Below are 11585 nucleotides of genomic sequence, written 5' to 3'. Positions count from 1 at the left end.
AGGTGGATCACCTGAGGTCAGGAGTTCGAGAGCAGCCTGGCCAACATGGTGAAACCCCATCTTTACTAAAAATACAAAACTTAACCGGGTGTGGTGGTGGGCACCTGTAATCCCAGCTACTCGGGAGGCTGAGGCAGAACTGTTTGAACCTGGGAGGTGGAGGTTGCAGTAAGCTGAGATTGTGCCACTGCACTTCAGCCTAGGCAACAAGAGCAAAACTCCATTTAAAAAAAAAAAAAATCTACTAAGAATGCTTATATGACCTGACATAATAGTTGACTGCCAAGCAATTTATCTGGTGGCCTCATTACCATTTTAGAAAATTAAAATTTACTGGAAATATCCAGACTGATCATATAACGGTCTATTAATTCCATTCTAACAACAAACCAGGCTATGATCACTTTAATTAATCAGTAAGCAGTGAATGAGTGAATGTCTATGTAATCAGCCATATATATGGCTAGAATTCAACTCAAAGAATATTTGAGTTGCTACTGTGTGTTAGACCCTGTCCTGGGCCACCACATTTGACGAATTACAGTTAGTGGGAAGGTAGGGAAGGACACTGTTTCTCTAAATGTGTTAAGTGCCATCAAAGAGATACAAACAATGTATAAAAGAGATCAAGTAAAATTCCATGGGACAGGCTCAGTGGGTCACACCTGTAATCCCAGCGCTTTGGGAGGCCGAGGGAGGTGGATCACTTGAGGCCGGGAGTTTGAGACCAGCCTGATCAATATGGTGAACCTGCATCTCTACCAAAAGTACAAAAGTTAGCCAGGCATGGTGGTGCATACCTGTAATCCCAGCTATTTGGAAGGCTGAGGCATGAGAATCTCTTGAACCCAGGAGGCAGAGGTAGCAGTGAGCAGAGATTGTGCCACTGCATTCCAGTCTGGGTGACAGAGCAAGACTCTATCTCAAAAAAATAATCCTGCAGAGCAGACTGTATCAGAAATGGGCCGTATTTAGATTAGCACTATCTGATAAAAAGACAATATGAGCCATATAAATAATTTTTTTCTGGCAGCCACATTAAAAAAAAGTGAAAAGAAATACAGGGGATTTATTTCTAAATGAAATCAATACAAAGATTATTAAGGAGACATTTTCCATTGTTTTTGTGTTTGTGTGATAAGTTTTTGAAATACATCTCAGTGTCGACATTGCCTTTTCAGTAAAAAATATTTTATCTGTAAATAGATTAAAATGCATCATGAAAAAAGTAGATTCACCTACTACTAACAACAAACCAGGCTATGATCACTTTAATTAATCAGTAAGCAGTGAATGAGTGAATGTCTATGTAATCAGCCATATATATGGCTAGAATTCAACTCAAAGAATATTTGAGTTACTGGGTTACAGCAGTTACTGGGTTACCCTGGACAACCCAGTCAGTGCCTGATCATAAACTAAATCAGGCAACAGCAAGTAACCCTGAGTCTGCATTTCAGGAGGGGTGTGAAGGAGAGGTGCTGGGGCTTCAGTACCAGCTTTCTGGTCCAGCCTCTAAGGATATAGCTTTGGCCTTCGTGCGTCTTCAAAGTGAGCCAAATTGTCCCAATAATGGAATGAAATGTTACTTTTTAAGCTTAAATTAAAATTAGTTAAAATTTTAAAACTGCATTGCCCATATGTGGTTAGTGGGTACCATACTGGACTGTGTAGAGGTAGAACCTCCTGCAATAATGTCAATGTTCCACTGGACGGTACCGCCTTAGAGAGTGAATGTGGGCTGCTCCTAAGGAATAAGGATAAAGAGGGTGTATCCCAGGAAGAAGTGACAGTTCAGGAAAAGGCTTATGTGTAGCTGTGGCTGCTGAATGTAGAAATAAGCTGATGTTCATCTCAAGAAGAATTATTGAGCACTGAGCCTTTGGACATCTTAGATACTCTCTATTCCAGTTTTTCTCCTACACTCTAGCCCATGGTTAAGTTTTAGTTATTGAATAAAACTGCTAGTTGCCTTAAAAGGGGGAAATTAAGTCCAGGTGCAGTGGTTCCTGCCTGTAATCCCAGCAACTTTGGGAAGCCAAGGCAGGTGGATCACAATGTCAAGAGATTGAGACGAGCCTGGCCAACATGGTGAAACCCCGTCTCTATTAAAAAAATACAAAAATTAGCTGGGAGTGGTGGCACACGCCTGTAGTCCCAGCTACTAGGGAGGCTGAGGCAGGAGAATCGCTTGAAATCGGGAGGCGGAAGTTGCAGTGAGCAGAGATCTCACCACTGCACCCCAGCCTGGTAACAGAGAGAGACTCTGTCTCAAAAAAACAAAAGAACAGTGGGGAGTGGAAATTAAGCATATGTAAATTTCTGAGAAGAGCGTAGATGTGGATAAAGGGTACAAAGAGAAGAAGTTAGACATGGATAAAGGGTATAAAGCAATAGATATTAAAAGAGGTAAAAGAGGTAGAGGGCTGACAGCAGTTACTGGGTTACCCTGGACAACCCAGTCAGTGCCTGATCATAAACTAAATCAGGCAACAGCAAGTAACCCTGAGTCTGCATTTCAGGAGGGGTGTGAAGGAGAGGTGCTGGGGCTTCAGTACCAGCTTTCTGGTCCAGCCTCTAAGGATATAGCTTTGGCCTTCGCGGGTCTGCAAAGTGAGGCAAATGACTATTAAATAGAATAAAACAAATTAAATTTCAAGACTATCAGACTCCTTGGCACCTATTTGCATGGGTGGGCATAAATCTCAGGTCCAGAGTATCTGGATGCAGGGAGACCTCTAAGAATCTGATGCCCGGAACACCGAGGAACGTGGCAGAGCTGATGTAAATTACCCTCAGGTCTGACTTATGTTCATGACACAATCAAAGCGGAGTCCTGGTTGAGTGGTTTTCATGATTTAGTCTAATGATCAATGTTGGTTCCCTTTACAAAGAGCACTTGGTCCAGTTTCATATTTCTTCTATCCTGGGTTAAAGATGGCCTTCCAAATGCCCATTCTACCAATTTATAGGGTCTTTAAAAAAGGATTTTCTGTAAAAAAGTACTTTCATTGGTTTTGATGAAAAGGGTTTGTGATGAAAGCAGAATCCCTAATAAGCATTTCATAAACGACTTGTCTTTCAAACTCAATATAAAACAGAATAAAATACATCTCCCAAAGACCTCCTTGCTGGCTTACAGATTTAAAGTCCCCTGCTCTCAATCAATTGGGGCCAAGAACTCAAAAATCTTTAAAGATGCAATCAATTATTTATCAGCGAAAGTTGGCAAAACTGAGAAATTATTTATGGCCGAAATTTTGAAATAGTCATACTTTGAAGGGGGAGAGGGGAAAAAGCCACTTTGGGACCTGCATGTTCCTCTCCAGAGCCCACACTCTCAGCTTCTCCCTGCTGTCTAGAGTTTGAAAATGGAAGGAAAATCACAGGTATGAGGAAGTATATTCATGACTGGGTGTTTTACCCTGTCTTCCAAAACTGTGAGAGGTATTCTAGGGAGAATGTACTGTGGAAAAGAGCCAGAAATTAGGAGGCAAACTCATTTTCCCAGGGCTGGCAGTGATCTATCAGGTTGTCTCCTGTGTGTGTTTGGGGGGGTCATACACCCCCTCATACTCCCCACCTGCTATTTAAATGAGTAGCAGTGATTTGGAATCTCAGGGTTGTAATATGATTCCTTCGTATAATGGAAAAGCAGCTCCCAAATTCTAGTAGTTTAGCTACTTACCAACTAATTAATTACTTGGCAGATAGATCAATAATGTATCAGTCAAGACTTTTTCTCATCCCTGGAGCTGCCTGCGTAATCCTGCTGTGGGTATTCAGTTCTATACAGCAGGATATCCAACTGTGAAAAACCCTCCACCAAAGGCTAACTCGCCACAGCACCTTGCTTTTAATGTCTTCATTCTTCAGGATATGAGTCTCCTTTCTTTAAAGGAATTCAGGTTGTAATAAAATATGACAAAAAAAAAAAAAAACAAGAACCAGTTACTTACTTGTCTCCATTCACCCTCTTGAAATGCAAGACAAATGATTTAAAAAGCGTTTTTGTGCCAGCATGCTAACTCCTGTATCTTTTATGACAATTTTATACTTAGTTAAACTTAATTTTTCCCAACATTTTATTATGAAATTTCCAAATGCAGAGAAAACTTGAAAGAATTGTACAGCAAGCACCCATATGTTCACCGCCTTATACTCTATCACTAACATTTTAATATACTTCCTTTATAATGTATCAGATATCGATCCATTGATCCAACCTTCTGTCTGTCTTATTTTTGAGTGCATTTCCAAGAATTGCACTTAATTTTAATGCTGTTTTAAAAAGAGAAGTTGTCAGTGAAGATATTTCATTCCATGGAAGAGTATTCTCAGAATGGCCTTAGTATTTTCTGAGTGTAGTGGTTAAGAGCACAGACTTTGAAATCTCAAAAAGCAGAAACAAAACTTGGCTCTGCTGTGAACTAGCTGTGTGGCTTTGGACAGGTTACATCACCCTTGAGTCTCATTACCTTCATTGGCATGCTAGAAAATGATCCTCATGTGGTTGTTATCATAAGAATTCAACATAATAGATGAAAAGTGCTTAGCACAGTGCTGGACAAATAATGACTATGTGCTGATATTGTCACCTCTTTCGTAATCCCACAAGATCAATGATTCTGTCTGTTTTCTCCTCCATTAAATTCCCAGCCCCTAGCAGTTCCTTATAAATAACAGATGCTAAATATATGCTTGTTGATATGAATTAGATTGAATTTCAGAGATTTTCCCTCCTGGGATGCAGGAACTACTTATTAATGGAGCAAGAGAGGCAAGTACAGGGGGTTTCAAAAACCCAGGACGTGAGAAAGCTAGTGCAGGAAATGAGGTAAAAGCACAGGATGAAACGAAGTATACAAAAAAAAATAGATATATTAGTTGTGGTAAGGCAGCCGAAGCGATCAGTGCCCTGTCCACATCCCCTATGTGTCACCTTTTCAGTGCAGACCAGCAGACTGGAGGCTACTGTACAGTATCCTTTTTGTCTAAGGTTCTCCTCCAAACCTCAGCAGGCTGTCGAGTTAGCGCACAGAGTGCAGGGCAGACCTGATATGCTAGAGAATTTACACCCTTGGAAGCAGTCCTCAACCAATTACTGCTGGGAGTAGAAATATCCCAGTTGGTGTCAAAGTATCCCAGTGCCATCCCCTGGGGGTGCTTTAATGCTGACAGCGTGTTCCATACCATGTTTTAAAGTTAGCCCATGAGATTACAATCCAGTCACCAACAGGGGTAGCTGGCTTCATAAACAAGCTTCTCTCCCAGCTGCCTTCCCTTTTCTGTGTCTCTCCCTTATTTTATAATGAACATTTCTCCCACCTCTTAAATGAACTGCCTTCATTTGAATTCTTGTCTCAGGGTCCACTTCTAGGGGAAGCCAAAGTAAGACAAACGTCTTTATGCTTTTAGAGCTGCAGAACCTCTTCTTCAAATGGCATTCTATACCGAGGACTAGTAAGTAATATTTATACAATTAGACGTGTCCTGACTTAGAGATTTTTTGGGAGTGTGGTGGTGTTTGGAGGCCAGAGCTCAGCCTCTGTGGTCTTCTTTCCCTTCTCGCCGCCTCCCCAGCACTCACTGAAGACACCTACGTCCTCTTCCACAGCTCTGCAGAGCACAGCTTGTCAGCTGTGGTGGAGATGATGAGGATAAGACAGGAGATATAAAGAGTAATATAAATAAATAGAAACAAGCAGGAACAAAAAGGAAAATATGTACCTTCAAAGGCATAAAAAGCATGGACAAATAAATAGTTTTTGCAAAGCAGTGCAGTAATTCTACAAAAAACATCTAGAGGTTTCGAAGGCTCTCGCACATTGTCTAGTTAGTAGCCTACCACACTTAGAAAAGCAGTTGCTTTGTAGAGAATCTAAGTCGAGATCAAGTATGGGCAACACATAAGGGGCTAAGAAGACGTGAGTCCTCAGTTTGGAAACCAAATTGCCTTTTGAAGTTATCATAAGTAAAAAATAAAAAAAAAAATTGCAGAAGAATGTTCTCAATTAGCTACATGCTTATGAACCCATTGAATAGCTCAAGAAAAGAGGCTTGTGAGAAAACCCACCCAAATATACCCAGGAGGAAATTGTGTGTAATTGAAGGAAACTATAGGATGGCTACATAATATGCATTGTCTAAATCTGGACATGACAGATTTGGATAACCAGTGTAAACTTGGGTTTTCCAGGCAAGTGAAATGTGATTGTCCTTACTATAACTAATTAATGGAATTGCAACTGAAGGTATTGTGTACTAGTGGTGGACAGGGGACAAAACCATATTTCAGGTCAGCCCTCTGTAAACTTGAGTGTGCATCAGAATCACCCAGAAGCTGTGTAAAAACATGGATTCCTGGCTTTAACCCCAGAGTTTCTGGCTCAGTGGTTTTGGGGTAGGATATGAAAATATGCATTTCCAGCAAGCTTCCAGGGGATACTTATGTAGCTGGTCCACAACCACTCTTGGAGGATTGCTTAAGACCAGCAGTCCTCCACCCTGGCTGCATATCTGAATCACCTGGGATATTTAACACATCCTCACATGGTCCTCACCCCCATCCCAGTGGAATTAATCTCTGAGGGTGGAGCCCTGACATACGCATTTTAAGTGTCTCTGCTGATTGTGATGCATGCTGAAAGTTGAGAAGCCCAGGATTATCTAAAAGAAAACTGAAACACTGGAATGCATCGTGAGTCTCAGAAACTGTTTGGGAAGAGCTTTGAAGAAGTGGGGACTCGGGTCCCTTGGCACCTGGCATCTTGGGCTCCCGGGAAACCTGTCTAGAAAAAGATCATCACAGTGATGATCTGCCCAAGGGAATAGGGCTGCCCAAGGGGACAAGGTTATCCCTTTAGAGCAGCTCTGCTTCCCTTTATATCATATCCCAGACTCTTGAAAAGATTTTTGCTTAGAGAAAGGCATCTTTGACACAGTGGGAGTTTAAAACGATAAATATAGTGGTTACCAGGATATTGAAATATCACTTCTTTCAATGTGCAATAAAGATCGATTTTTTTGTTTGTTTGTTTGACACAGAGTCTCACTCTGCCGCCCAGGCTGGAGTATAGTGGTATGATCCTGGCTCACTGCAACCTCCACCTCCTGGGTTCAAGTAGTTCTCTTGTCTTAGCTTCCCAAGTAGCTGGGATTACAAGTGTGCCACTATGCTGGCTAATTTTTGTATTTTTAGTTGAGACGGGGTTTCGCCATGTTGGCCAGCATGGTCTTGAACTCCTGACCTTGGATGATTCTCCTGCCTCAGCCTCCCAATGTGCTGGGATTATGGGCGTGAACCATCGTGCCTGTCCAATACTAATTTTTAATAGTCCAAGTCACCTTTGTCCAGATCACCACTAAACTCCCTCCTTAGTGGGTCTCTTTACTTCCACTCCTCTCTACCGCTCTGCTACCACTAATCATTCTCTACAAGGCAGCCAGGAGGATCTTTCAAAACATGCAGTCTCCTGGGGAAATCTTCCAGTGGTCCCCTGCTGCATGCACAATGAAACCCCAACTCCTCCTTCAAGGGCAGGCTGGCCTCTCTGACTTCACTCTCACCACTGCCGTCCTTGCTCACTCTCTTGCAGCCACCCAGGCATGTTGCAACTCTACTACATGCTATTCTGTCCCACCTTCAGGCCTTTGCATGTAAACTCACCTCTGCCAAAGATGCTGTTCACCCAGATATTCCTATGACTCTTCCTTTCTCATCCTTCCAGTTTTCCCTCAAACATCAATATCTTCAACCAGCCATCACAGTCATCTGTGTAAAGATTCCCTCCTCCCTCTACTCCTTCATCCTGCCATTTGCTCTTTTTTTCTCATCTTTCTGTTTCTGAGTTTCACAGCATTTGTCACACTCTGCAATGTTCTTGTTTCTGTCTTCCCACTAGCATGTTAGCTCTATTATCTGCTTCTTCACACCCAGCCCCAAGTTTAGAGTCCAGCATATAACATGTACTGTGTATTTAATAAATGAGCAGTTCAAAGGCAAATGCCATTAAGATCATTCATTTACCTAACTACCATTTTTCAAATTCCAGATTCACCAGTGTCCGATACAGTAAGTTCCTCTTCAAACGTTTAATTTCTGATTCCCTTCTTCTTTGTTCTCAAGATCAACTTCCTTGTCCCTTCTCCTAAGTTACCTGCTCTGTAAACAACTTCTCCTGATAGTCCCAATCTGTAACTCATATCTCTTCCTCATTTGGAAAGACTCCTCTTTACTCCTGGCTACCCATTCTGTAAACTGCCACTCCTGCCAAAACAGCTCTTCCCACTGAAACTACCCTTCCCGCCTTTGCTGTGCCCTGACATGCCCAAACATGCCTTGTACCACAACGGACACCTCTCCCTTCCTGCCTAATTAGCCATATTCAATTTTAAACAGTAAGCAATCAGGTCAGTTCACATTGTGCAGTCCAACTCCAGCCAATGGGGACAGGACACAGAAGCAGGGACTAACCGTGTTAGGGATAAAAACCCCTTGCCTCTTTTGTTCGGTGTGCTCTCTCAGTGGCCAGAAGTGCGAGCAGCACCCTTCTGTAGAAGTAAATTGCCTTGCTGAGAAAACTCTTTGCCTGAGTGCTGGTTCTTCTCTGCGGCACCGAGCACTTGTTTCTAACAACCAAAAAGTACAAACTGCTCAAAATTTTATTCTCCATGTTGACTCTCTTAAAGGGAGGAGAATGTATTGATGAGGTAGTATCAGTATTTTGGCACATTTAACAGTGACTATTTCTTCCTGGAAAAGCTACTGTTCTGATTCATGGGACGGTGTTTTCCACATCTGGTTCTGGATCTGGTTAGGATGATTTTATTCCCTTGATCTGGTTTAGTTTTTGGAAAACTGACCCAGTGATATGCTTGGACCTAGATATTTGAAAATGAGGATCTCAATGAAGGCCACATATCAACATACCACCATCCTAGGGGGCCCTATCTGGTGATCACCTGAATATAAGCTATAAAAACAATGAGCCTTATTTCTCAACCAATGACATCTTCCTGCGTAATTTCAACATCATCTACCGTGTTGATCTCTATAATATTCAAAACTGTTATTGGTTCTTTCAAATTTCTTCTTTTGTGTATGAATGATCTTCCAACATTCTTTTTATGACAAAACCATTTGGTCTCTTATCATAGAGGGATGAAGACTAATTCCAGCTTGTCACCAAGACAGTCATACTCAGTCTGCTTCCTGTGTGCTCATCCTTTCATAAAAAACATGTTTTTGTAATTTGTTTTTTGCCTGACTTACCTTGCCAACATCTCTTGGGAAAGGCTGTCTCTGATTCTCTGGAATTAAAATGGGAGATACCACAATGGACCTCTTTTGTCTTGGGACAGGAGAAGTTCTTGCAAATTTAAAAATATCCTAAAAGGGAAAACAAAAGGATTGATTAAAATCTCCCATTGAAATGATATATCAGTCTGCTCTGAGATAGAGTTCCTTTGTTGGGAAAGCACACAGCTGTTTGGAAAGTGTTCATTGTATTCCACCAAACCCTATTAGCATTACCCAAGTATAATATTAGAATAATACTAAAGCTGACATTGTTATTCACTATAACTATCATGAAGCTATTTGAACCCCCAACTTCCAAATCATTCTATTCACAATGACAGTCTTGATTTATGCATCCCTCGCTGTTTGAGTATCACTGTTCTTAATCTGCCAAGCTACTGGATTACTCACCTGGCCAGGAATCCGGAGGACTTGCTTAGATATAAAATTTTATTTGATTTATAGCCCATAAAGAATTGGTTTTATAACAAATCCTAAGTGAAAAGAACAAAGTTAGATGCATCATATTGCCTGACTTCAAATTATACTACAAGGCTACAGTAACCAAAACGGGATGGTACTGGTATAAACCTAGATTAATGGAACAGAACAGAGAATCCAGAAATAAAGCCACATACCTACAACCAACTGATCTTCAACAAAGTTAGCAAAAATATATGATAGGGAAATGACCCTCCATTCAATAAATGGTGTTGGGCTAAACACCCATATGGAAAATTGGATAATCATATACCTAAGAGTGAAATTGGACCCATGGCTTTCACCATATACAAAAATTAACTCAAGATGGACTAAAGACTTAAACATAAGATCTGAAACTATAAAAATCCTAGAAGAAACCCTAGGAAAAACTCTTCTAGACATTGGCTTCGACAAAGAATTTATGGCCTAGTCCTCAAAAGCAAACATTACCAAAAAAAAAAAGAAAACAATGGACAATTCAAATTTAATCAAACTAAAGAGCTTCTGCGCAGCAAAAGAAGCGATCAACAGAGTAAGCAGATGACCTAGAGAATGGAAAAAATATTTGTAAAGTATGCATCCAACAAAGGACTATTATCCAGAATTTACAAGGAACTCAAACAGCAAAAACGAACCCATTTAAAAGTGGGCAGGCCAGGCGCAGTGGCTCACACCTCTAATCCCAGCACTTTGGGAGGCCAGGGCAGGCTGATCTCCTGAGGCGAGGAATTTGAGACCAGCCTGGCCAACATGATGAAACCCGGTCTCAATTAAAAATACAAAAATTAGCCAGGCATGGTGGCAGGCACCTGCAATCCCAGCTACTTGGGAGGCTGAGGCAGGAGAATTGCTTGAACCCAGGAGGCGGACATTGCAGTGAGCCAAGATTATACTACTACACTCCAGCCTGGGCAACAGAAGGAGACTCCAACTCAAAACAAACAAAAAACAGTAGGGCAAACAACATGAACAGACATTCTTCAGAAGGACACATACGAGGGGCCAATAGACATATGAAAAATGCTCAATATCACTAATCTTCAGAGAAATGCAAATTAAAACCACAATGCAATATTATCTTACACCAGTCAGAATGACTATGATTAAAAAGTCTTAAACAACAAATATTGGTGAGGCTGCAGAGAAAAGAGAATGCTTATATACTGTTGGTGGGAGTGTAAATTAGTACAAACTCTGGAAAACAGTATGATGATTTCTCAAAGAACTGAAAATAGAACTACCATTCAACCCAGCAATCCCACTACTGGGTATATACACAAAAGAAAAGGAATCATTATATCAAAACAATACCTGCACATGTGTGTTCATCGTAGTACTATTCACAATAGCAAAGACATGGATTGAGCCTAAGTGTCCATCAACAGAAGACTGGATAAAAAAAATGTTGGGCCAGGCGCAGTGGCTCACGCCTGTAATTCCAGCCCTTTGGGAGGCTGAGGTGGGCCGATAACCTGAGGTTGGGAGTTCGAGACCAGCCTGACCAACATGAAGAAACTCCATCTCTACTAAAAATGCAAAATTAGCCAGGCGTGGTGGCACATGCTGGTAATCCCTGCAATCCCAGCTACTCAGGAGGCTGAGGCAGGAGAATCGCTTGAACCCAGGAGTCAGAGGTTGCAGTGAGCCAAGATCACACCATTGCACTCCAGCCTGGGCAACAAGAGTGAAACTCAGTCTCACAAAAAGAAAATGTGGGATATATATATGTATATATGTGTGTGTATGTATGTGTGTATATATATTCTTAAATAAATATATACAACATATGTCCCACATTTAT

The 11585-nt window shown here is 41.3% G+C and overlaps 1 protein-coding gene across 5 annotated transcripts in view; it reads right to left on the bottom strand.

Annotated features, from left to right (window-relative positions):
• CDH13 (cadherin 13) overlaps positions 1-11585 on the bottom strand; it is a 1192767-nt gene that overhangs the window by 675245 nt on the left and 505937 nt on the right. For 4 of the 5 annotated variants that reach the window (XM_011942172.1, XM_011942174.1, XM_011942176.1 and 1 more), the window contains one exon: positions 9275-9391. The exons of the other annotated variant lie outside the window; for it this stretch is intronic. In XM_011942172.1, the coding sequence (XP_011797562.1) occupies positions 9275-9391 (117 nt within the window). The remainder of the gene's footprint in view (positions 1-9274; positions 9392-11585) is intronic. 5 annotated transcript variants of the gene reach the window in all.

The sequence above is a fragment of the Colobus angolensis genome, unplaced genomic scaffold (genome assembly GCF_000951035.1).
Source record: "Colobus angolensis palliatus isolate OR3802 unplaced genomic scaffold, Cang.pa_1.0 Scaffold207, whole genome shotgun sequence".
NCBI classification, from domain to species: Eukaryota; Metazoa; Chordata; class Mammalia; order Primates; family Cercopithecidae; genus Colobus; species Colobus angolensis.
Note: the sequence above shows the minus strand (reverse complement) of the source record. Positions and strands in the feature narration are given on the sequence as shown.